Source organism: Corvus hawaiiensis, chromosome 1, assembly GCF_020740725.1.
Source record: "Corvus hawaiiensis isolate bCorHaw1 chromosome 1, bCorHaw1.pri.cur, whole genome shotgun sequence".
NCBI lineage: Eukaryota > Metazoa > Chordata > Aves > Passeriformes > Corvidae > Corvus > Corvus hawaiiensis.
Window position 1 is genome coordinate 95,912,674 of NC_063213.1, and position 20,672 is coordinate 95,933,345.

At 47.7% G+C, this 20,672-nt stretch overlaps 2 protein-coding genes and 1 long non-coding RNA gene across 3 annotated transcripts in view; 2 read left to right on the forward strand and 1 right to left on the reverse strand.

The window, feature by feature from the left end:
* The first annotated feature begins 4,967 nt into the window (after positions 1 to 4,967).
* Positions 4,968 to 10,037, forward strand: LOC125332411 (keratin, type I cytoskeletal 19-like). The gene is made up of 8 exons (XM_048317211.1): positions 4,968 to 5,624; positions 6,592 to 6,674; positions 7,031 to 7,187; positions 7,412 to 7,573; positions 8,015 to 8,140; positions 8,244 to 8,470; positions 8,786 to 8,931; positions 9,701 to 10,037. The coding sequence occupies exons 1-8, from the start codon at positions 5,055 to 5,057 to the stop codon at positions 9,724 to 9,726; spliced, it is 1,497 nt and encodes a 498-aa protein (XP_048173168.1). The 5' UTR covers positions 4,968 to 5,054; the 3' UTR covers positions 9,727 to 10,037.
* A 4,647-nt stretch (positions 10,038 to 14,684) lies between these two features.
* On the forward strand, positions 14,685 to 19,938 carry LOC125332435 (keratin, type I cytoskeletal 13-like). Its single transcript, XM_048317259.1, has 8 exons — positions 14,685 to 15,173; positions 16,216 to 16,298; positions 16,814 to 16,970; positions 17,380 to 17,541; positions 17,981 to 18,106; positions 18,287 to 18,513; positions 18,976 to 19,094; positions 19,639 to 19,938. The coding sequence occupies exons 1-8, from the start codon at positions 14,685 to 14,687 to the stop codon at positions 19,662 to 19,664; spliced, it is 1,389 nt and encodes a 462-aa protein (XP_048173216.1). The 3' UTR covers positions 19,665 to 19,938.
* Positions 14,922 to 20,672, reverse strand: part of LOC125332464 — a 48,451-nt gene continuing 42,700 nt past the window's right edge. The window contains exon 2 of the long non-coding RNA XR_007206503.1: positions 14,922 to 15,541. This is a non-coding gene — a long non-coding RNA (uncharacterized LOC125332464). The remainder of the gene's footprint in view (positions 15,542 to 20,672) is intronic.

Genomic DNA, 20,672 nt, shown 5'->3' on the forward strand with positions numbered 1-20,672 from the left:
TTGATGACTAACCTTAGACAGAGGCCTGACATGAAGGCTTCTAACAATAAGGCTTTGGGGGATACGATGAGTCTGAATTAGTGCCTGTTTCTAAAGAGAGAAACAGCTCAGACAGTTCAGGAATGGCCTCTTCCTGGGCTCTGTCCAGGACACTTGTTAGCCCTGTGGAGTAATTGCTCTAATGAGCTCCTGGACAAGCTCTGTGTTAGTTTCTCTGCTCAGTTCTGCATGTCCCATTCCCGCAGCACTAATTACGCTGAGAATTTCGGGGCGATTTAACCCAGCTTGGTGCTGACACAGCAGCTCTGAGGTCACACAGCAGCTCTGAGTGTTGCATCTGTGCAGAAATAGAACGTTGCCTTCCCTGCCCAGTGTTTATAACCCGGACAGCGATGGGAAATGATGACGGCTGTGGAGACAGCACAGGAAGAGACAGGGAAGGGAAGATAAATGGAATGCAGAGGACACAGTGCATGGGAGAACAGGACAGGAATGACCTGGGACCTGGACTGCAGGCAAATGTCTGCCGTGTTCCCCACACAGCTCAGGGTTGTGCAGCCCATAGGAGCTCGTTCTGTCCTCTTGTAACATGCAAATCTTGTAAAGCAAGAACAAATGAGTATCTTCAAGACAGAGAGACTTGGGCTGAAGGTACAGGACGGAGAGAGGAACCCAAGGAAACGAAGAGCAAGGGTGGGTGCCCCAGAGAGAGATGGGGGTGGTATCAGCACTCGGGCTGGTAAGCAATGAAATGTACTGTGACAGTCCAGCAGATGTGTCTGTGTCATACAGAGAGCAGGCACATGGGAATTACACCACCATCAGGGAAAATCCCTGAGGAGTTAACACACCAGAGGTTTAAGAGATCAGTGAAGAAATGGGAAGAAAACAACTAGTTTTGCAAATTACCAATGCTGGAAATCAGCTATGAGTTCCAGACTGCACAGCACAGGCAATTATCTCTGATTACAGGCACGGTGTGTTTGGAAAAGCAGGCCATGTTTTGGTGTGATGCATAAACTGTAATTTCTCTACAAAAGCCTGTTTTATACAGTATGCAGGCAGGTACAGTCTAACACCCACAGTAACTATCTGTGGGGTTTAGATTTTTGTCTATTGGCTTGTGTAACATTTGTAAAGAATTACAAGGGATGAGCAAACTGCTGCTGTAACCCAACAGGAGATTTTTCAGCTCAGTGCACTGAGTAATATAACTAAACTGCCAGTATGAGCCACATATTGAAAGTGTATTGAAATTAAGAGACTTTTTAGTACAAGTATGATATGAAGATAAAAGAAGACAGTCTGGGGAGTCCTGGCTGCCCTGCACCTTTACCTGCCTGGCGCTGTTGCACCACTGGACGGTGCCTGAGCACAGGAAGCACCAGAACACTCCAGGTTGTCAGGCTGATCCTGTGGCTGTGCAGCAGAGACCACAGGCTGAAGCCTTGGTTTTCCTCCCATCCTGTGCCATGCTCAGCTCTCCATGCAGAGTGGAATTGCTGTAGTTTCATCACCCATCACTATTCCCATCTGTCCTAACAAATTCTCCCGGACTCTCCTCTGCCATGATAACCTTCAGTGCCACCAGAGATGCATGTGCCGGAGGCCTGACTGCACTGTCAGCATCTGGCAGGCACTGGAAGGATCCAACACCCTTCATCAAGTGAATCAGGGGAGACTGAACTTCAGTAGGAAGAAACCTGGTTGTGTCCACCTCCATGTCCTGCTGAACTTCTCCTTCAGCACTGCAGATGCTCAGAGTCTGCAGATGTGAACACTCAGCAAGAAAGAAACTGAAGCAGAGTCATTCTCTCGGTCTCCGAGGCGTATTTAAGCCTGTGCTGTTACCAAACCCACTGTGGTAATTATTTCAGTTGCCTTACAGGATTTGGCTAAACATGGTGGTATAAACCAATGAGTCACTAGCCAGGAAAAAGTTGTAGTCTGCATTTGAAAGATGGGAGTATGGGGCCTGGAGCCGGCTCAGTATCACATCAAAGAAATGTTTAATAAGTGATGCCTAATGGCCATTATGCAAATTATTAATGGTAATTACAAGTGACAAGATAAAATCATATTCCAGTGTGGTTGCACAAACATCACCGAGGCAATGCTTATGAAAGCAAAGTTCTGTAGAACCAGACACACCTTTCTTGTAGTTGACACAAGAAAACATTATCAGCTTTGATAAGCAAAGCGAGGTGAGCATGTGGAACCGGGCTGGGTACAGCGACAGCCACAGCTCCCACAGGACCAGACTGTCCTGCCCACAGCACCCCTTGCGAATGTGGCATCCTTCTGCCTCCTCCATCCCTGTGCACCAATATTCACCCTTATCCCCTCTTCCTCCACTTGCACTCTCTCTTCTCGTCCATCAAGCCCACAAGACTCAGCAGCACTGGCACTGACGTTGTGTGTGACCACTGCTGATCGTCCTGGCTGAGGGCTGTTGTGGTTTCCTGCACTTCCATCTGCATGAAACCGTTTATTTCCTGCAGTCCTTCACTGAGGTTGTAAATCCTTTTGGGACACGTTTATGTCTTAGACTTGCACAGTCCTTTCCCTGTGTTCTGGCCCAAGGCTGTGTCCCAAGGCTATAGGAATACAATAATAACAAAAGTGGAGGTAAAGAAATCAGTTTAGTAGGGGAAAAAAAGCCAGTACTGAGGGAACACAGCCTCTGCCTGTCTTGGTGCTGAGCCCTGGAGCCCTGACATGGCCATGAGGAGTGGGACAACACCATGGTGTGTTTTTAGGATACGGTCAGGTTAGCCAGGGACTGGCTTCTGGGTGCATTTGCTGTATCAGACACATGTTCCATGTCCCAGTGAAATTGGCAGGAGCCCAGAAAAACTCCAAAGAATGCCATTGCATCCCAAATATGAGTTCTTCGGAAGAATTGTATAGTCATGTCCAATCTTCACTGGGAAAATGGGGTTTGGGAGTCTGTGGATCGTTCCACCAGGACATGAGTGAAAGGTTGTACAGTGCTGCTGCTGTTTGTTTTGTGGAGCAAGACCTGTTCCTTCTTCCCATCAGAGAACTGCTGAAGGAGGGAGGGATGGGTGCTCCATTCCCACCCGTAGAAATGCCCAACATCTGCAATGTCTCCTCCTAAACATTCTACAAGGGAAAGAAAGGCACCCCCAGCCCCGTCTCTGCAGGTTGCTCTTGGGTAACTCCTGAAAACCTCCCCAGCTGAAGCGAAGCTCCAAGCAAGCACTATATTAATTTTTGTTGGCTCCAACAGCCACACCCTGTCTTCAATTATATTCCTCAAAATGACAGATGAAAGCCAGATTTGCTTCCTCTCCTCCTTTTTGCTCATGATTTTCCCGACTGTGAGTCTAGGCTGTGTGGGGAGCATGGGGGCTGCATCTAGGGGGAGGATGGACTTGTATTTCAGGCACTGCAGTCTCAGCGAGGAATCTGAGCTCCGACAGACTTCAGCTCTGTCCTTAAGCAAGTTATTTCCCTGCACCATACGAATAATGAATATTCCTGGGTGCTGCCAGCCTTGGGTAGGCGGCTTTTTATCATTTTTGATCTAAGTAAAGAAATAAATTATCCCACTGGAGAGTGGAAAGCTTTAACTCATGCTGGTGTGAAGACAATCCTATCTAAACGGGCTTGGGGACACTCTCCTACCATGGTGACAGCAGTCATCAACTTCCCACCAGTAAAGAGGTGGCTGAGGGTACAAGTGTGGGTTTTCTCTGCTCTTTCTCCCGGAGGTGATGCTGCTCTCAGAGCTCCTTGAGTGTCACCCTCGCTGCCAACAGGGATCTATCACAACTGCTCCTGTACATATGGACATCCTCGAGTCAAAGGCTGCTTTGTGAGTAAGAGTTGCATGAAAATTCCACGCTGTAGGGAACAGAAGCCGTCGTCCCCCGGAGAGCAGAATATCCTCTCATTACGGAGTCGGCTGGAGAAGGACACTGGCACTGGTGGAGCCAGTTCTCCGAATGCTCCCTTGGCTGCTGCCTGCCTGGTTGGGAGGTTGTGCTCCCCTGACCAGCCAGGCTGTGCTGACGCCTGCTACTGCTCCGACAAACTCAGTAAGAAATGCAGAAAGCTTTTCTCCTTCTTATTCAGTGTGCAGCACAATCTTAGTAATGGCAAAGACCCGCGGGGTCACATCTGAGTCCAGGGATCTGGATATATCGCCTGTGGATACTCCCTTTCCTGTCATCTCTTTCTTTATCTACCATCACCACAAACTGAGAAAGCATGGACAGCAATTAAAGCAATTGAAAAATAACTTCAGCAAGGTCCTTCATACACTGCAGGTGACATCAACCCCTGTGTCACACATCCACAGGGGACACTGAGCTTTGCAGTGTGTGCAACTTGACTTCTTGTGTTTGCATGACTAAAGAAATTTAAGCCATAAATAGGGAACTAAATTGATGGGGGATTTACCTCAGTGATTTTGGAAATCCCACAGTAAAGCAGGTATTAGAGCTGTGCCAGGTGACCAGCATCCACACCACAGTGTCCCTGGTCTGTTCACTACTACAGTAACAACTGTTCACACTTTTCAGAAGTGAGAAATTCTATTCATTTCCCATTTTTCGTTTCACAAGCTCTACCACAGCATGTGATATAAAAATGGTTATTGGACTAAGAATAAAATAAATACAAATTAATAAAAGATAAAAGGCACTTTGATGTTATAAATACCAATGTTTCTTCTTTGTACATAATCTAGGGCAACTTTTTTTCTTGACTTGTTGCAAAGTTTGCATCATACAAAAAGCTGATGACTCATAAAACACTATTTTACTTTTTGGAATAAGCTGCTGACATGTAAAGTATCTTCCTTGTGAACTGGGATTTCTAGAGGGAAACTGCCTATGGGCTATTTAATCTTGGCATAAACAGCCAGACTAGCCAGCCCCGTGGGAAGAAGAAACACCCCACAGGTGACACCCCCTTTGGAAGGTATAAATGGAGACCTGCGGCAGCCGCCAGCCTGCAGTCGGACTCAGTATCACGCTCTGCATCTTGCTTTGGGCTGTGGGTTGGCGCTGCAGCTGGGCCTCGCCATGAGCTGTAGTATTAAGCAGACAACTGGCTCTCTCAGGGGCAGGACCAGCGGTGGCAGCTGTGTGATTGGTGGTGGTGGTGGTGGCGGAGCGCGGATCTCCTCGGTGTCCTCTGGAAGATACACAACTTGCGGGATAGGCGGTAGCCGAGGGTTTTCTGGGAGAAGCTACTGTGGTGGTGTGAATTACGGAGGAGGACTGAGCACTGGCAGTTTGGTCGGTGGAAACTTTGGAGGTGGCTTAGGAGCCGCTGTCCTCGGAGGATGTCCAGGCATGGGATTCAGTGGTGGCAGTGCTCGCTTTGGCGGTGGCATGGGAGGTGGCATGGGTATGGGTCTTGGTGGAGGTGGTTTTGCTGGTGATGGCATTCTTCTTTCTGGTGACGAGAAGGTCACCATGCAAAACCTGAATGACCGCCTGGCTTCTTACCTGGACAAGGTGAGGTGCCTGGAACAAGAGAATGCTGACCTGGAGTGCAGGATCAGGGAGTGGTATGCCAAGCAGGGCCCTTTTTGTGAGCCACGGGACTACAGCTGCTATTACAAAGAAATAGAAGATCTTCAGAACCAGGTAACATCCTTTCTCAGCTGCTTTCTCCCTTGCAAGGCTCTCTCTGGTGCTGGTTCATAACTGGGTCCATTATTGGGAGTAACAAATCATTGCTGTAAAATTGTAAAATTTGCTTTTTGCAAACAGCCATTACAGCATCTGCCTGTGGAAAGCTCAGAGCTCAGAGGTAAAACTGGAGGGTTTGGGCTGTTTCTGTTGCTTTTATTCATCAGACATATTGAAGGGGAAAATGTTACTTCATGGAATGTATCTGGATGGGCTCAGTGGTCTTTTTTAATTCAGTTTGTGCTGAGGTGGTAAAATAGATATATGGCAAGAAAAGAACTAAAAGATAAATAAATAATGGATCACATTAATTTGCCTGAATTTATATGATTGTCATCAGTCTTGCAGAATTCCAGTTAAACTTTATTTCTTGCAGAATTCCAGTTAAACTTTATTTCCTTTTTCTTATTAGTTTACTCTTCCAGGTAGAATTGGGAAATATAGGGCATCTAATTAAAACTAAGAAAAAAGAGAACATTGCCATAACACATTTGCAATGGGCAATTTAAAATTAAAAACTTTTGCAAAGTGTTTGGCAAAAATTTCGGACATCAATGCACAAAGAATAAAGAGAAAAGAATCCAGGAAAGGAAAAGAATGAGATAGGCTTGTCATTAATTCTTCAAATAAAACTTTAAATCTCATAAGATTTAGATTTAAGAGGCTGAGGTGGATTGTGGCAGGTGCTGGACAGTAATTACATCTCCCGGACTCTGCACCTGAACCACGAATTTTATCATTTTAATGTCTTCACTGCACTTCCCTGAACATCCCTGTGAGTGCTGCACCCCTCAGCTCCCCATCCCTGATACCCAGGATTTTAAAAAAGAGAGGGAGGAAGAGGGTCTGGTTGCAGCAGGCAATGGGTGCCTTGAGCCCAAGGACATGGAGCAGAGACCAGGAACAAATGTTCTTTTTCCAGATTGTCTGTGCAACCATAGACAACAACAAGATCATTCTGAACATCGATAACAGCAGGATGACAGCCGACGACTTCCGAGTGAAGTGAGTACCCGGGGCTGTCCCCTCCTCTGTCACTGCCCTCAAAGCTCTCAGCTGCTCTCCTGTGACCCAGGACAGGCTGGAGGCTGTGCAGAACTCTCTCATCCATTGCCTCTAGAGCTGCCCTAATTAGGGGCAGTTCCAGGAGGGGAAGTTTGGGATGCCAAGCTGGTTTTGAGTAGAGGTTAAAAGAAGCAGAAGGGATCTGCAGACTGGGAGCAGTGAGGGTTCAGCCAGGCTGCTGTTCCAGCATGTGCTGTCTCTCAGAGGGGAAGGTTTTGGGGTTTCCTGTCAGAGCTCAGAAACACTGGTGGTGTCAGACACTGACTGCTCTTTCTTTCTTCTTTCCTCCCTCACAGGTACGAGACGGAGCTGGCCCTGCGCCAGAGCGTGGAGGCCGACATCAACGGGCTGCGCCAGGTGCTGGACCAGCTGACGCTGTGCAGGTCTGACCTGGAGGCACAGCTGGAGTCGCTGCGGGAGGAGCTCTGCTGCCTGAAGAAGAACCATGAGGAGGTAGGTCCTGCCCTCTCCTGTACAAAGCATTCGCTCCTGTGGGATCCATCACCCCGGGGTGCTGCTGCGGAGGGCCGTGGTTGATGGATACCATCATGTGGCCCAGGAGTTGTGAAGGTCCATCAGAGAGGGGCTCTGCAGGGCCCTGCTCCCTGTGAGGGAACTTGGCTCCCTCTATTTTTTCCTTCATTTTAAATCTGATCTGATCTGGATGGTGTTTCCAGGAAATGTGCTGTCTGAGGAAGCAATCGACTGGAGATGTGAGCGTGGAGGTCAATGCCTGCCCTGGCCCAGACCTCAGGAAGATCCTGGAGGAGATGAGGTGCCAGTATGAGACGCTGATTGAACGCAACCGCAAAGAAGTTGAGGATTGGTACGAGTGCAAGGTGAGTAAATTCCCATAGCTCTGACTTTTCCCTGGCTAACACCCAGGCAATGGTCCCGCAGGGATTTATTGCATGTAAAAACCACACAACAGACTGAAAGAATGTTTAGCATTGGTTCACACTGACCAAGTGACACAAGGGAGGGACACTACCATCCTGCATCCTTGTCATGGGCTGAGGGAAGCTCTGCATGTTGGTGGGACTTGAGGCAGGAATTTTCTACAAAGCAGTAAGTGGTGAGAAGAACTGGAAGCAGCATTATTAGAAGAGAAAGAGGAATGACCAACCAGGTTTACACTACCATTAGGAGGAGAGTTTTCACCCAAACCCTTCTCATTTTATGTCTTTGCTCTTTCTAACTTCTCTGCTCTTTCCTTAATACTTGATCCAACTTACATTGCACATTCTCTGAAGCTCTTTATGCCGGATTGGTGATTTCAGATTGAGGAGGTGAATCGGGAGGTTATTACAAGTGGTCAGGAGGTGGAGACGTGCAACAACCAGGTGACTGAACTGAGACGCCAATTGCAAGCCCTGGAAATCGATCTCCAAGCCCAGCTCAGCCAGGTGAGTGTGAGCTGCTGCAAACCTCAGCCATCTCACAGAAGTCATAGCTAAATGCAGTGTTTCTCCTGCCTATATTTGTCTTATGTCCCATGTCACTCCTCAGAGGGACAACCTGGAGTCCTCGCTGGCAGAGACAGAGTGTCGCTACAACAACCACCTTGCTGAGCTGCAGAGCCAGATCACCTGTGTGGAGCAGCAGCTGGCTGACCTGCGGGCAGAGATGGAGTGCCAGAACCAAGAGTACAAGATCCTGCTGGACGTCAAGTGCCGCCTGGAGCAGGAGATCCACACGTACCGCTGCCTGCTGGAGGGTGGCCAGCAGGACCTTATGTAAGTGGGCTTGAGACACAGCAAAAAAAATATAATAAAATACCTGTGTCCTGGTTATTGCAACATAAGAGCAAAGTGAAGGACCTGCCCAGCTCCTTCTCACTTACTGACTTATTTGGGCTGCCTGGTGTCATGATGGTGACTTGCTTCCTCCCCTGTGCCAACTGCTGCCACAAGGAGAACGGTCACTGCAACATTCTGCCAGTTTTCTGCCAAAAAGGGAAACAGACTGAGAACAACAGGGACACTGAAAATCTGTAGCTCTAGTTTATATGTCATTTCCCTTACTACAATGTTATTTTCTTGTCTCCTCAGTCAGCAAGGAGGAATTGGTCAGTCTTCAGGTCTAGGAGGAGGAGTTGCAAGAAGCAGTGGAATAGGAGGAGGAGGCATCATTAGGACAAGCCACACTTACACTTCGTCTGCCCAGATCCCATCCTGTGCAGCTGCGGAGATCCAAGGTAAGAACAGTCCCACTCTAAACATTTCCACAGTCTCTGCTCTAATGCAACACTGATGGGCTGGAAGAAAAATCTTTCCCACGTAGCTTATAGGCGCTACTTGAAAGTTTTATTGTGGGGCCCCTGGGAAATACAGGACAGGAGCAACAGAGGAGTGGCTGAGAGGAGAGGTTTTGGGAGCTGGGACTCTGCTGGGATGCATGAGAATTGCCAAAGGGAAGAGGGATAGAAAGGAGAGTGACAGAGCCAGCAGGCAGGCAAGCCATGGAGAACATGGAAAAAGGACTGACGTGAGATGTGGGACAAAGGAAAGAGCAGGAGAGAGGAAAAGTACTCAGAAATCAGGTGGGCAAAAAAAAGTGGGAATCATGGGAATACTGGCAGATAACTACTAGTCATAATTCAAGGGGAAACTTCCAGCCAAACTGAAAAGGAAAGAAGGAAATATAGTGACAGTTGGTCCAGGAGAATGACGTGAGCAGGGGCATTGATCTGGCATGGACCCCAATGCCATTCCCTCATCCAGATCACTGCTGGAGCAGTGTCTGAAGCTTCCACCTTTTGGCATTTTGATGCAGCCTGTGCTGCAGCCAGTGACAGATCCATCTGCCTGGCTGGCAGGAGCCATCAGATCTTCCCAGGAAGGGGCAGTATTTATCTGAAATTCTAATTGAATTGGCTTGTGAAACGATCACGTGTAGGGAATGACAGTGTGGGAAAGAATCTATTTTTGCTATAAACACAGTAATGTTTCCTTTGATCTCTCCAGTGCCTTGCCGAAGGATTTGTGATTAAGCAGAGAAACAAGAATATCCAACAAGAGAAGCCTGAAGCAGAGCTATGGATGAAGAGAGAGAATATTTACTGCATGTGTCTGCAGAGAGCACGGAGCGTGCTCATCTGTGTTGCTCAGCCGTGCTAAGCAATGTGTCAGAGGGATGAGCAGAGCATTGGGCCACATTCTGCTTTACTTTGCTATTTGCTATTCCAGTCTGTGTGGCCCAGCACCACGACTGTTGCTGTAGTCAGCCAGGGCTATGATCACTTATGTACCTGCTGGTGAAAATTGTCTCTAATAAAACCTTGCTTCTGCCTGATGCAATCAAGAACCTGTGTCTGAAACTTTGAACACCAGGTGCTGATCCATGAACAAGGGGCACCTAAACTGGTCAGGATCATCCTGCACTGGGAATAAAGATGCTTTGCCAGTAGGAGCCAGAGAATGGCCTCGCTGACCTGGCAGGTCTTGTCCAGCTCCTCCCTGTTGTCACAGCCTGAGGCAGGTGTTGCCCATTCCTGTGTGACACCTGCCCTGACCCCCATGGACCCGCAGGTCAGGCAGAGGCCTGTGTCCTTCTCACACAGCATTGGGCTAAAACACAGTTTTAGAAGAGTTTCCAAAGTCAGTGATGGAACATCTGGAGACAGTTTGCCTTGGTCCCAGTCTAGTGCTGACACATCTGGGCTGAGCCCTCTCATGCTCCATCTCCCAGCCTGGGGACTGTTGAGGATGAAATCTTGGTTCCCACAACTGATTCAGTTTCTGCTGACATGGCTTATTGTCCAACCTATCCCTTTCATTTTATAGGAATCTTCACATTGGGAAAAGGACTGGAGGCAAAAGGTTTATCTCCTCTCTTTTCACATAGTGACTGAGTCATTTACTGGTCATCCTCGGATTGCCAAGAGTTTCGACCTGAAAATCAGGAGTGGTTGAAAGATCATCTCTGCGTTAAACACACCTTGTCTGGGGAGCTGCAGAGGGCAGGGTGGGAGCTGAAAAAGTGCAGCTTAACAGAGAACAGAATGGAGAAAAAAGCCAGGTAGGGCTATTGAACACCCAGAGCCACCCAGTTGTCACAAGCAAGGCAGGTCACTCGATCACACTTGGCCTCGATCAGCAGCCATGTAGCTGGTGCTGAGCTGGTTTTGTCCTGGTGCTGACCTGCCAGAGCAGCCGTGGGCCACAGTGAGCTGGCAGAGTCACTCTGGTTTTAGAGAACTGGCAGTTCAAAGTATTATGATGGTGTTCTGAGGATTAACTTGTTGGTCCAGAATGCCAAGCAGTGGTGGTTTTAACTGTGGTGTGGCTGTTACAGAGTCACATTCACTTGTGGGATGACCCAGTAAAGCAAAACTCCTGGTTATTCCTTTTCCATCAAAGGCTGGAGGTTATGGAACAGCCAGACTCAGGGCAGGAAGAGAACAGGTACAAAGACAAAACCACTTCAGGACTGTACATACAGTATAGTGTGGCACACTTTTCGATTGCCAGTTCTTTTATAGAGACACCAATTTCTCTGATGATACAGAAATAGACTTAACATGGTAGCAAGTGCCTGAAGAAGCTCAACCACTAATATCTTGGAGAGCAGGTGAAAGGTGCCCTTCTGTTGTGAGAGGCCACAGAGAGATGTCTCAGTGATATTTCTTTATTTCATCTACCAGACACTAAGTTTAATACTATCCATGGGCAAGAGAAGATAATGCAGCACTGGAACACCTGCAATGACTCAGAAGAGTGGCCAAAGGTATAAGTTTTTAAACCAGGACTAAATTAAGGCTTATTAGAAGTCCAGTTCCAGCCCTACAGGAAGTCCCAGACTTGATGTACAATTCTTTCAGTAGACAGGTATGGCAAGTGCTTCACAAGAGATCAAAAGAGATACATATTTTGGCTCTAATGGCAAATTTCCTTGCGTTGGACTCCAATGGATATTCCAGTTGTTCTCAGAGCTCTGGCTGAGAAGTTGAAAAGCAGATCTTTCCCCTTCCATTCCCAGTGTCTCCTTCTGCCTTGTTCAGTGCAAAGACAGACAGTGAGATAACCCACTGCTGCCCTTTTTGGCCTCAATCCTTCCCAATCCATGAGTCCTCACCTCTTGTTTCTAAAAATATAAAAACACTGCATGGAGACTCTTCCAGTTTCCAGTCTTCTGGAAACTCTTGGCTACCTATGGTATGTAAAAGCTTCCCAGTCTCTCCTGGCAGCCCCAGCAGATTCCCACCAGCTGTGGGCTGGTTCCTCCTCTTGCGAACTGCTACTGACATCTAGCTGCTCCTCCAGATTCTCTGGGCTCGTATCAAAGACCTTCCCACCCTTCTCACCACATCCAGCAGGTCTAAAGCATGCACTTTCACAAAGGAGCTGTCCTGAATTCCTGAGAGGTGAAAGAGACCTAATGACATGGCCAGAAAGACTCTAATGATCCAGAAATTATGAATATGCCTCTGGAAAGCCCTGGGAGGAACAGCCTCAGCTCTTGGGATGCTGTGATGTTGTTTGTGGACCTACAAGTTAGGATGAGTCTGGAAGGCAGTTCAGGAGAGGCAGGTTGTGATTAACAGTTCCCCAGCAGAAAACATCCTGGAAACACGTCATTTATTAAAGAGCTGCAAATTATGGAGCTGCAAATCTTGGAAACTACATTTCCATAAGATTTCCCTATTTCTTTGTGCTGATGAGACAGACCCAGGAAGCTTATGAGTTCAAGTAACTGAATGAAAACATGAGGGAAAGCTTAATTTAATTTTTTAAGGTCTCAGAACAATTACTTAATTTTGTCTCAGTTTAACTAGTGCCCTCATTTCCTGGAGATAAACAGGAAAAATACCAAGACAGAGGGAAGTGTGTGCAGAGAGAGGCTCCTGGGCACAGGTGGCTGCTGCAGGCACACAGAGGTGTGAGGGGCAGAGGGGACCGAGGTGTCTCGGAGCAGCAGGAGCATCTCTGGGGTGCAGACACCGTCCACTCCTACGGAGTACAAGTCATCCCGTGTTTCTGCCTGCACTACACTGATGTGCCCGTGTGATAACTGCAGAGCTGGGGAAGGAATGTGTGCTCACTCAGGAGAGATGCTTGTTGCAGACAGCTGTTGGGAAACTCCTGAGGAATCATCCGCAGACCAGGCAAAGCTTCCAGCGACGCAGCTTACAGCAGTTTCGGTTCACTCCTGCCACCACACCCTGACTCCCAATTATGTTCTCCTGTCCTAGGAATGAAATCCAGCAATTCCTTCCTATACACAATAACTTTATTAGAGCTTTTACCTATTCTGAGCTTTGTTTCTGTGTGTTTTGGGCCAGAGGGAGGCCCGGTGCGTCAGACAGGGCAGGCTGACACACAGGCACCGTGTCGGGGTCCAGCTGCAGCTCTGCCAGCAGTGAGTGCATTGTCTTGGAGTAAATCACGTTGGGAAGCCTCTCCACACCTGTCCCCAGCCTGCTGGAGATATCACTGCAATGCTTCTGCCTTTCATGGCATGGATAAGGAACATCCAAGGAGGCAAAGAAAAGGGGAGACATCTTTGTAACAGAAATAAGAGTAAGAGCAATAAAATGATGAGTAAATTCATGAATACTGGGACAATTCAGTCCTAAAGTACATGGGATCATATACCTGCCCTAACAATAGCTATTCCAATCCACAATCCTGACACTGAGTGAGGATTTCAGCAAGAGTTTGAACTCACTTTTCCTGGTGAAGGAGATTTGGGGAATTTCTTACAAGGAACAGTTGGGTTCAGAAAGCCATGGAATGCCTTTCCCTTGCTCCATGGCCACTGGAAAAGGGGCTCCCTAGGGAGAAGGCCAGTGCTCTGGAGTGTCAGCAAAACATGACATGAAAAGAAGCGCAGCCTGAATTTTGATGACAAAAGTGTGAAAGGATTCTTACTTTTTCTTTTCCTTGCTTAGTTAATATTTGGAAACATTACTGACAGAGAGCCTCTTGTTTGTACCAAATCCAGCTCCAGCCCAGGTAGAACTGCCCAGGGCAGTGACTGCTCTGCAGCTCTATCAGCAGTTCTGTCTTTATATGTCCCAGGACAGCTATCCCAAAGCTCTGTTTAAAATGCAGTATGTATTGACAGAGAAATTGGCCATAGGATGTTTCCACTCCCATCCACTGTTTCAAAACCACCCTTTCCCAGCAACAATTACAATCCATAATGAGGAGAAGTACAGAAATTATCTTTCACTGAACAACAGGAAATATTTAAAGCACTTTTACCTTCCCTTGCACTCTCCACATAATGAAACAAATCCTTCGTGAATTACTGGAGAGCCACAATCATGTATGAAGAACCTTTCATCCGTCTGCATTAAGAGATCCTTCCTTGGTCTCACTTGTCTTGCAGCAGAGTGTTTCAGATTTGTCATTTTGCCAGTGGAGAGATTTAAAGGTTAATCTCTGTGTCTCTGATCTTTCCAGAGTTCTTACATCATTCTTCATACATCATTCGAAAAGCAAACTTAGTATTTCTTCTTTCTTTTTCATCTTACATATTCCAACCTCAGCACCTTGCATGAAAACTGCTTATTCAACTCAAAATAAAATGAAAATAAATTAATGAGAGATAAAGAGCTCTTTGATGCAATAACCTTTAATGATTTCTTCCTGCTATGTAATTTAGGACAGTGTTTTTCCTGGCTTAATGCTGTAAGTTTGCATCATAAACAAAAAGCTGATGATTCATAAAACATTATTGCTAATGTATTTTTGAAATTAGCAAGAGACATGTAAAGTATCTTCCTTGTCTACCAGGCTTCTTGAAAGGAAACTTCCCTTTGAGAAATTATTCTTGGCACCAATGGCTGGAGTAGCCAGCCTTATGGGAAGAAGAAGCAGTGGTGACACCCACTGTGGAAGGTATAAATAGGGATCGGCGGCCACGGACAGCTCGCAGTCTGATTTCGTATCAAGCTGTGCATCTTGCTTTGGGCTTCTGCTTGCATTTCCAACCGCTGTCGCCATGAGTTGCAACATTAAGGAGACTATTACTGTATCTAGCAAAGGCAGGAGCAGTGGTGGCAGCTGTATCATTGGTGGTGGTGGTGGAGCACGGATTTCTTCCTATGGCATAGGCAGTGGCAGAGGTTTTTCTGGAAGGAGTTACTGCGGTGGAGTGAATTATGGAGGGGGACTGAGTGTTGGTAGCTTGGCTGGTGGGAGCTATGGAGGTGGCAACTGCTATGGCAATGGCCTTGGGTTTGGCCTTGGAGGTGGTGTGGTTGTTGGTGGTCTTGGTGGCGACTGCTTGCTTTCATCCTGCGATGAGAAGGTCACCATGCAGAACCTCAATGACCGCCTGGCTTCCTACCTGGACAAAGTGAAGTGCTTGGAGAAGGAGAATGCCGAGTTGGAGTGCAGGATCAGAGAGTGGTATGCAACACAGGGCCTCTCCTGCGAGCCCCGTGACTACAGCTGCTACTACAAAGAGATTGAAGATCTTCAGAACCAGGTAATCTCCCCTTGGGTTGTTCCTCCCCTTTTGAAAGCTTACTGCCGAATTTCTGGGTTGTTCCTCCGCTTTTGAAAGCATACTGCTGAATTTCTGGGTTGTTCCTCCTCTTTTGAAAGCACACTGCTGAATTTCTGGGTTGTTCCTCCCCTTTTGAAAGCATACTGCTGAATTTCTGGGTTGTTCCTCCCCTTTTGAAAGCATACTGCTGAATTTGTGTTTAGAACCTACTGCAGTTGTTGGAGGGAACTTTGGTGCTTCTGAATGTCTTTGCAAACAGAAATTTTGGCAAATTCCCCTATGATGTTGCTGAGTGTGGGGGCACATCAAGGATGGGTGCTGCGAGGTCATATGGGTGGGAGAACACTCTGAAAAAGAGAAAGGATGTTTTGGTACATTGTATTTGATTATACAACTGTAAATGTGATATTAGCAATGTACTCTGAGGAAACGTAGTGGTGTCAGCCCCACAGGAAAAGCAAAGCGAGATATGGAATGATCAAAAACATATACATTGAATGCTTTATCAAATGAAACATTATAAAATCTGGGTGAGAAAAGCTGAGAATTGAAACTGATTGTCACAGTGGCACAAACAGCCTGATATTAGTAAGTCCACAATGAAAGTTATGGCTGATCCTAAGGCTTAAAGACACCTTCCCACCATCTTCCCTGAAGGTCCTTAAGTCTGAAGCCCAGAACATGCCAGCTTGAATGTCAGTTGAGATTTAGTATCTTAAGGAAGGTTCTTTAGGTTCATTTTTTGAAGCATCTTTAGAACTTGCCTTCAGATCTTGAAACTGGGAAGTCCCATCTCACAACTCTTTAATTCCCAGCTCTACGTGGTTTATCTCTTTTCTTCTGTGAGTAAAGGAGGCAAAGCCACCACCTTCAACTTCTCTGCTGAAGGGACAAAGTTACTTAAGTAAGAAGGTAACAGGAAAAGGGAATTGTGAAGAGTTGCTACCTAACTACAATGCAGAAAGACCTGTAGAGTAGAACAGGAGACGGGAGACATCTCTCATGGTTTGCTGTTTTCCAGATTGTCTGCGCAACCATTGATAACAACAAGATCATCCTGGACATTGATAACAGCAGGATGGCTGCTGACGACTTCCGTGTGAAGTGAGTGCCCCTCTGTGAACCTGCTGCCTCCCCCCTGCTCTGTTCCACCTCCCTGGGAGGCTCAGAGCACTAATTATAGAGACTCCAGACACGTCTCCCCACATCACTGCGGTAGGACAGGATGATGAAAGGCATTTTGCTCCTGGTCACCAGCCCTCCCTTAATTAGTGTTCTTGGGTAAAACATTTAGCAACAGCGTTTGTGGTGAGGCTGGGGACGGGCACCTCAGGGAGTGGCCCATTTTCGCCCCAGACCAATGCCGATGGGATCAACAAAGCAGAAATGCAGCTGAGTAAGTGATACCAAATATACAGTGAGCAGGAGCAGAGAAAAAACATGAGGAAGAAAAGCTTTCACATAACAGACAGGAAGTGGTGCAGAAATCCAAGGCATGGTGCATTCAGCTTGGACAGCAAAATGCAGGGCAAAGCATGGAGCTGGGAAAGGAGATCCTGTGGCACAGAGCCCATGTGGGACATCCCCATCCTGAATCTATGCTTTCTGACACAACCCAGGTACGAGACGGAGCTGGCCCTGCGCCAGAGCGTGGAGGCCGACATCAATGGGCTGCGCCAGGTGCTGGACCAGCTGACGCTGTGCAGGTCTGACCTGGAGGCACAGCTGGAGTCGCTGCGGGAGGAGCTCTGCTGCCTGAAGAAGAACCATGAGGAGGTAGGTCCTGCCCTAACCCCACGAGCACCAGGGCCCTGGCAGAAAACTTCGCCACTGTGGAATTTAAAAGATTATCCACTTTCAGGCCACAGCTTTCCCACCAAACTTTCTGGGCTCAGACCCCTCTGTCTCAGAAGGGAAGGGAGCTCTGGCAGGGGCAGTGCTGCTCCCGGGGCTGTGCTGACACTGGGAGTGCCAGAGAGTAGAAAGGTGCTGCTGACTCCAGTGGATGAAGAAAGAAATTAGCCAACAGATTTGCTGGGAAAACACTTGCACCATCCTCCAGTGCCTTTCACAGCCACAGCAGGGAAGAAAATCTTGCAGGGAGGGCAGTTCTTGGCCACTGAGTTTTGCTCTTCTGTGCTGCCTTCCAAAAGCCAGTATGATCTGATCTGGCATTTATTTCCAGGAGATGAATTGCCTGAGGAAACAGTCAACTGGAGACGTGAGTGTGGAGGTCAATGCCTGCCCTGGACCTGATCTCAGGCAAATCTTGGAGGATTTGAGATGCCAGTATGAAACACTGATAGCGCGCAACCGCAAGGAAGTCGAGGATTGGTACGAGTGCAAGGTAAGCGACACACTTATTCTGCAAACCAGACTGACACACACCCCCGGGCTCAGGAGCCTTTCAGAGACCAGACATGGAGACAATAACCAGTTCTTGCCTCTCAGCGAAGCCCGAGAGCAGCACTCATTATAGCCTGTGTTCCACAGGAGCCACAGGCCTGTCTGACCAGTTTGTTATGTCCCATCTGAACAGCAGCATTTGCCACAAGGCCTTGTGGTGTGTTGTTGGAACAGAGATATCCCCCATTTGGATTAAAGAGATTTAATAGCCCATTAAAATGAACAAGCAGTGGAGCCGGTGGGAACACCGTGTGCACAGGGAACCTGCCCTGCTCCCTGTTTCTTTTTGCTGAATGCTCACCATGTTCTGCTCCTGTAAAAGCAAGTTCAGTGTACCCAGATATCCCCTGAAGCTCTTTATGCCGGATTGGTGATTTCAGATTGAGGAGGTGAATCGGGAAGTTATTACAAGCGGTCAGGAAGTGGAGACGTGCAACAACCAGGTGACTGAACTGAGACGCCAACTGCAAACCCTGGAAATCGATCTCCAAGCCCAGCTCAGCCAGGTGGGTGGTGAGCTGACTCACAGCTCCGACTGGTTACTGCTGTGTTTCTTAGCATGAACAGCCAGACCTGCCAACCAGCACAAAGGTGGTGAATGGCTCGTTCATTTTTGGATTTGAAATAACAAACTGCAGGGTGACACTTAAATGACTGTTGGTTTTTTGCTTATCTTATCTTATCAGAGAAATAACTTGGAATCATCTCTGGCTGAAACAGAGTGCCAGTACAACACCCTTCTCGGTGAGCTACAGAACCAAATCACGTGCGTGGAGCAGCAGTTGGCTGAAATAAGAGCGGAAATTGAGTGCCAGAACCAAGAGTACAAGACCTTACTGGACGTCAAGTGCCGCCTGGAGCAGGAGATCCAGACCTACCGGTGCTTGTTGGAAGGAGGACAGCAGGACCTCATGTAAGTACCTCTCTAGAGGTACTTTATTCTAGAGAATAAATGAAAATATCAAGGATGCGTATTACAGACTGGGTATCCAACCTGATCTTTACTCCTTCTTAAGGCTTGCTCTGAGATGAAAAAGTTGCCTCATGAACAACTTCCTCATGATGAACATTCCAATCAGAACTAAATGTCAGTCCTTGGGATCTGCAAAGCAGAACACCAAATCTGCTGGTGACAATACTGTCACTCCTGGCATTATGTCAGCATTGGTGACAGTCCCTTTTTTACAGTGAGATGGGTGAGAACTGTCCTTGCCAAGGGGGAGAACAAATGCAAAGCCACTCTGAAAGTGAAAGAAAATATAATGTAAAATACTGTAACCCCCATAAAGGCCATAGTTTGAGACTCTGTCATGTAGTCAGCAGTGACGTGAAGTTCTAAAAGTCCCTATTTCGCTCACCAAATTTATCCCACTAGTCACGGAGGAGGAATCGGAACTGGTGGAGGGGTCATTAGGACGAGCCACACCTACACAACAACTTCAGCTGCCCACTGCCAGCCCCAGGTCCCGCCCTGCAAGACCGGAGACATACAAGGTAAGAGCTGTGTTTTCACAAAAGGAAAACTGGCTTTGTTCATTTCCTTGTGCACTAAGGCCAGGAGACAGCACATTCCTAGGACATGTCGCTGGCCTCCTCTCAGAGTCACTGTGCTACAGGGGGGATCTGGTACAGTGGTGGTGTCACTGAGAAATAGGTTTAAAGAGAGCTTGGGCTGAACATGGAACATGAACATGCAGGAAGCAAACAGGAGACAAGAAGGAGAGGTAAAATGCAGAAGAGAAGGCCAGGGGAATAAGGCATAAAGGGAAGATCTGGAAGAAGAAGTAAAGAAGATGACAGCCAAAGCTTAGCAAAAGAATCTGGAAAGAGTGAAAAGAGTAAATCTATAGCTTTACAAGTGAAAATTCCCATTAAAGCAAATCATTTAGGGAACTTGTGGGGTTTCCTGAGTTGCTGCCAACTGCATCAGCTTAGCAGTGCATTCCAGAATCAAGGGCACCACATAGATCCGATTTCTGCTTTTTGAAGGATTTTACTTGTGTTTCAATCAAATAATGCTGCTGTGTTTTCTCTCCAGTGACCTGCAGGAGAATTTGTGATTAAGGAGAAACGGACTGGAAGGTGACAGGGAAACCCACAGACAAACCCAGGAACACTCCGTGTTCACTGCACCCTCTGTGCAGAGAAAGTAGAAGTAACTCAGCGATGCTTGGCCACGTAGCTAAAGGGGGTGTCAGGAGCCACCTCCTCTGTTCTGCTCTTCTGTTCTGCAATGCTGTAACCTCTAGAAGTTACCTGAGTTAGTCAGGTCACTTATGTACCTGCTGGTGAAAAATGTCTCTAATAAAACTTTGCTTCTGCCTGATGCAATCAAGAACCTGTGTCTGAAACTGAGTTCCTTTTGAACACCAGGTGCTGATCCATGAACAAGGGGCACCTAAACTGGTCAGGATCATCCTGTACTGGGAACAAAGCTGCTTTGCCAGTGGGAGCCAGAGAATGGCCTTGCTGACCTGGCAGGTCTTGTCCAGCTCTTCCCTGTTGTCACAGCCTGAGGCAGGTGTTGCCCATTCCTGTGTGACACAGGACGAGTCAGACAGGCCAGCAGAGCTGGAACTCGTCAGTGAAAGAACAGTGACAGAAATTGCCGTGCCAAGGCTCAGGCAGGTGTGTATCCACACACAGGTTCCACCTTAGCAGCCACCTCTGGTGCACATCTCCAGCTTCTCTCCAGATGTGTCAGGTGTTAAACTGGGAGATGTGGTGGTGCTGGGGAGCATGATGTCTGTCACACACGTCTCAGCAGGCATCTCCTGGCCCCACCTGTCTCCCGGACTAGTGCAGTGTGAGCATGTCCGAATGGTGCTGCCCCTCGGCAGAACGAATCCCACCTCCTCTGTGTCAAACCACTGCCTGGGGGGGGATCCTGGGGGCACAGTGCCCCTTCTCCTGGGTGCCTGTCAGCAGAGCAGCAGGTGCTGAGATGGCAAATGTTCTCAGCAACCTCCTCTGCTCTTCAGATAGCCAAGGCGTGGTTGGACATCCACAGCTGTGCAGAGACACCCACAGGATGGGAAGAGCTGATGGCCTGGAAGCCGTTTTTGTACCTTA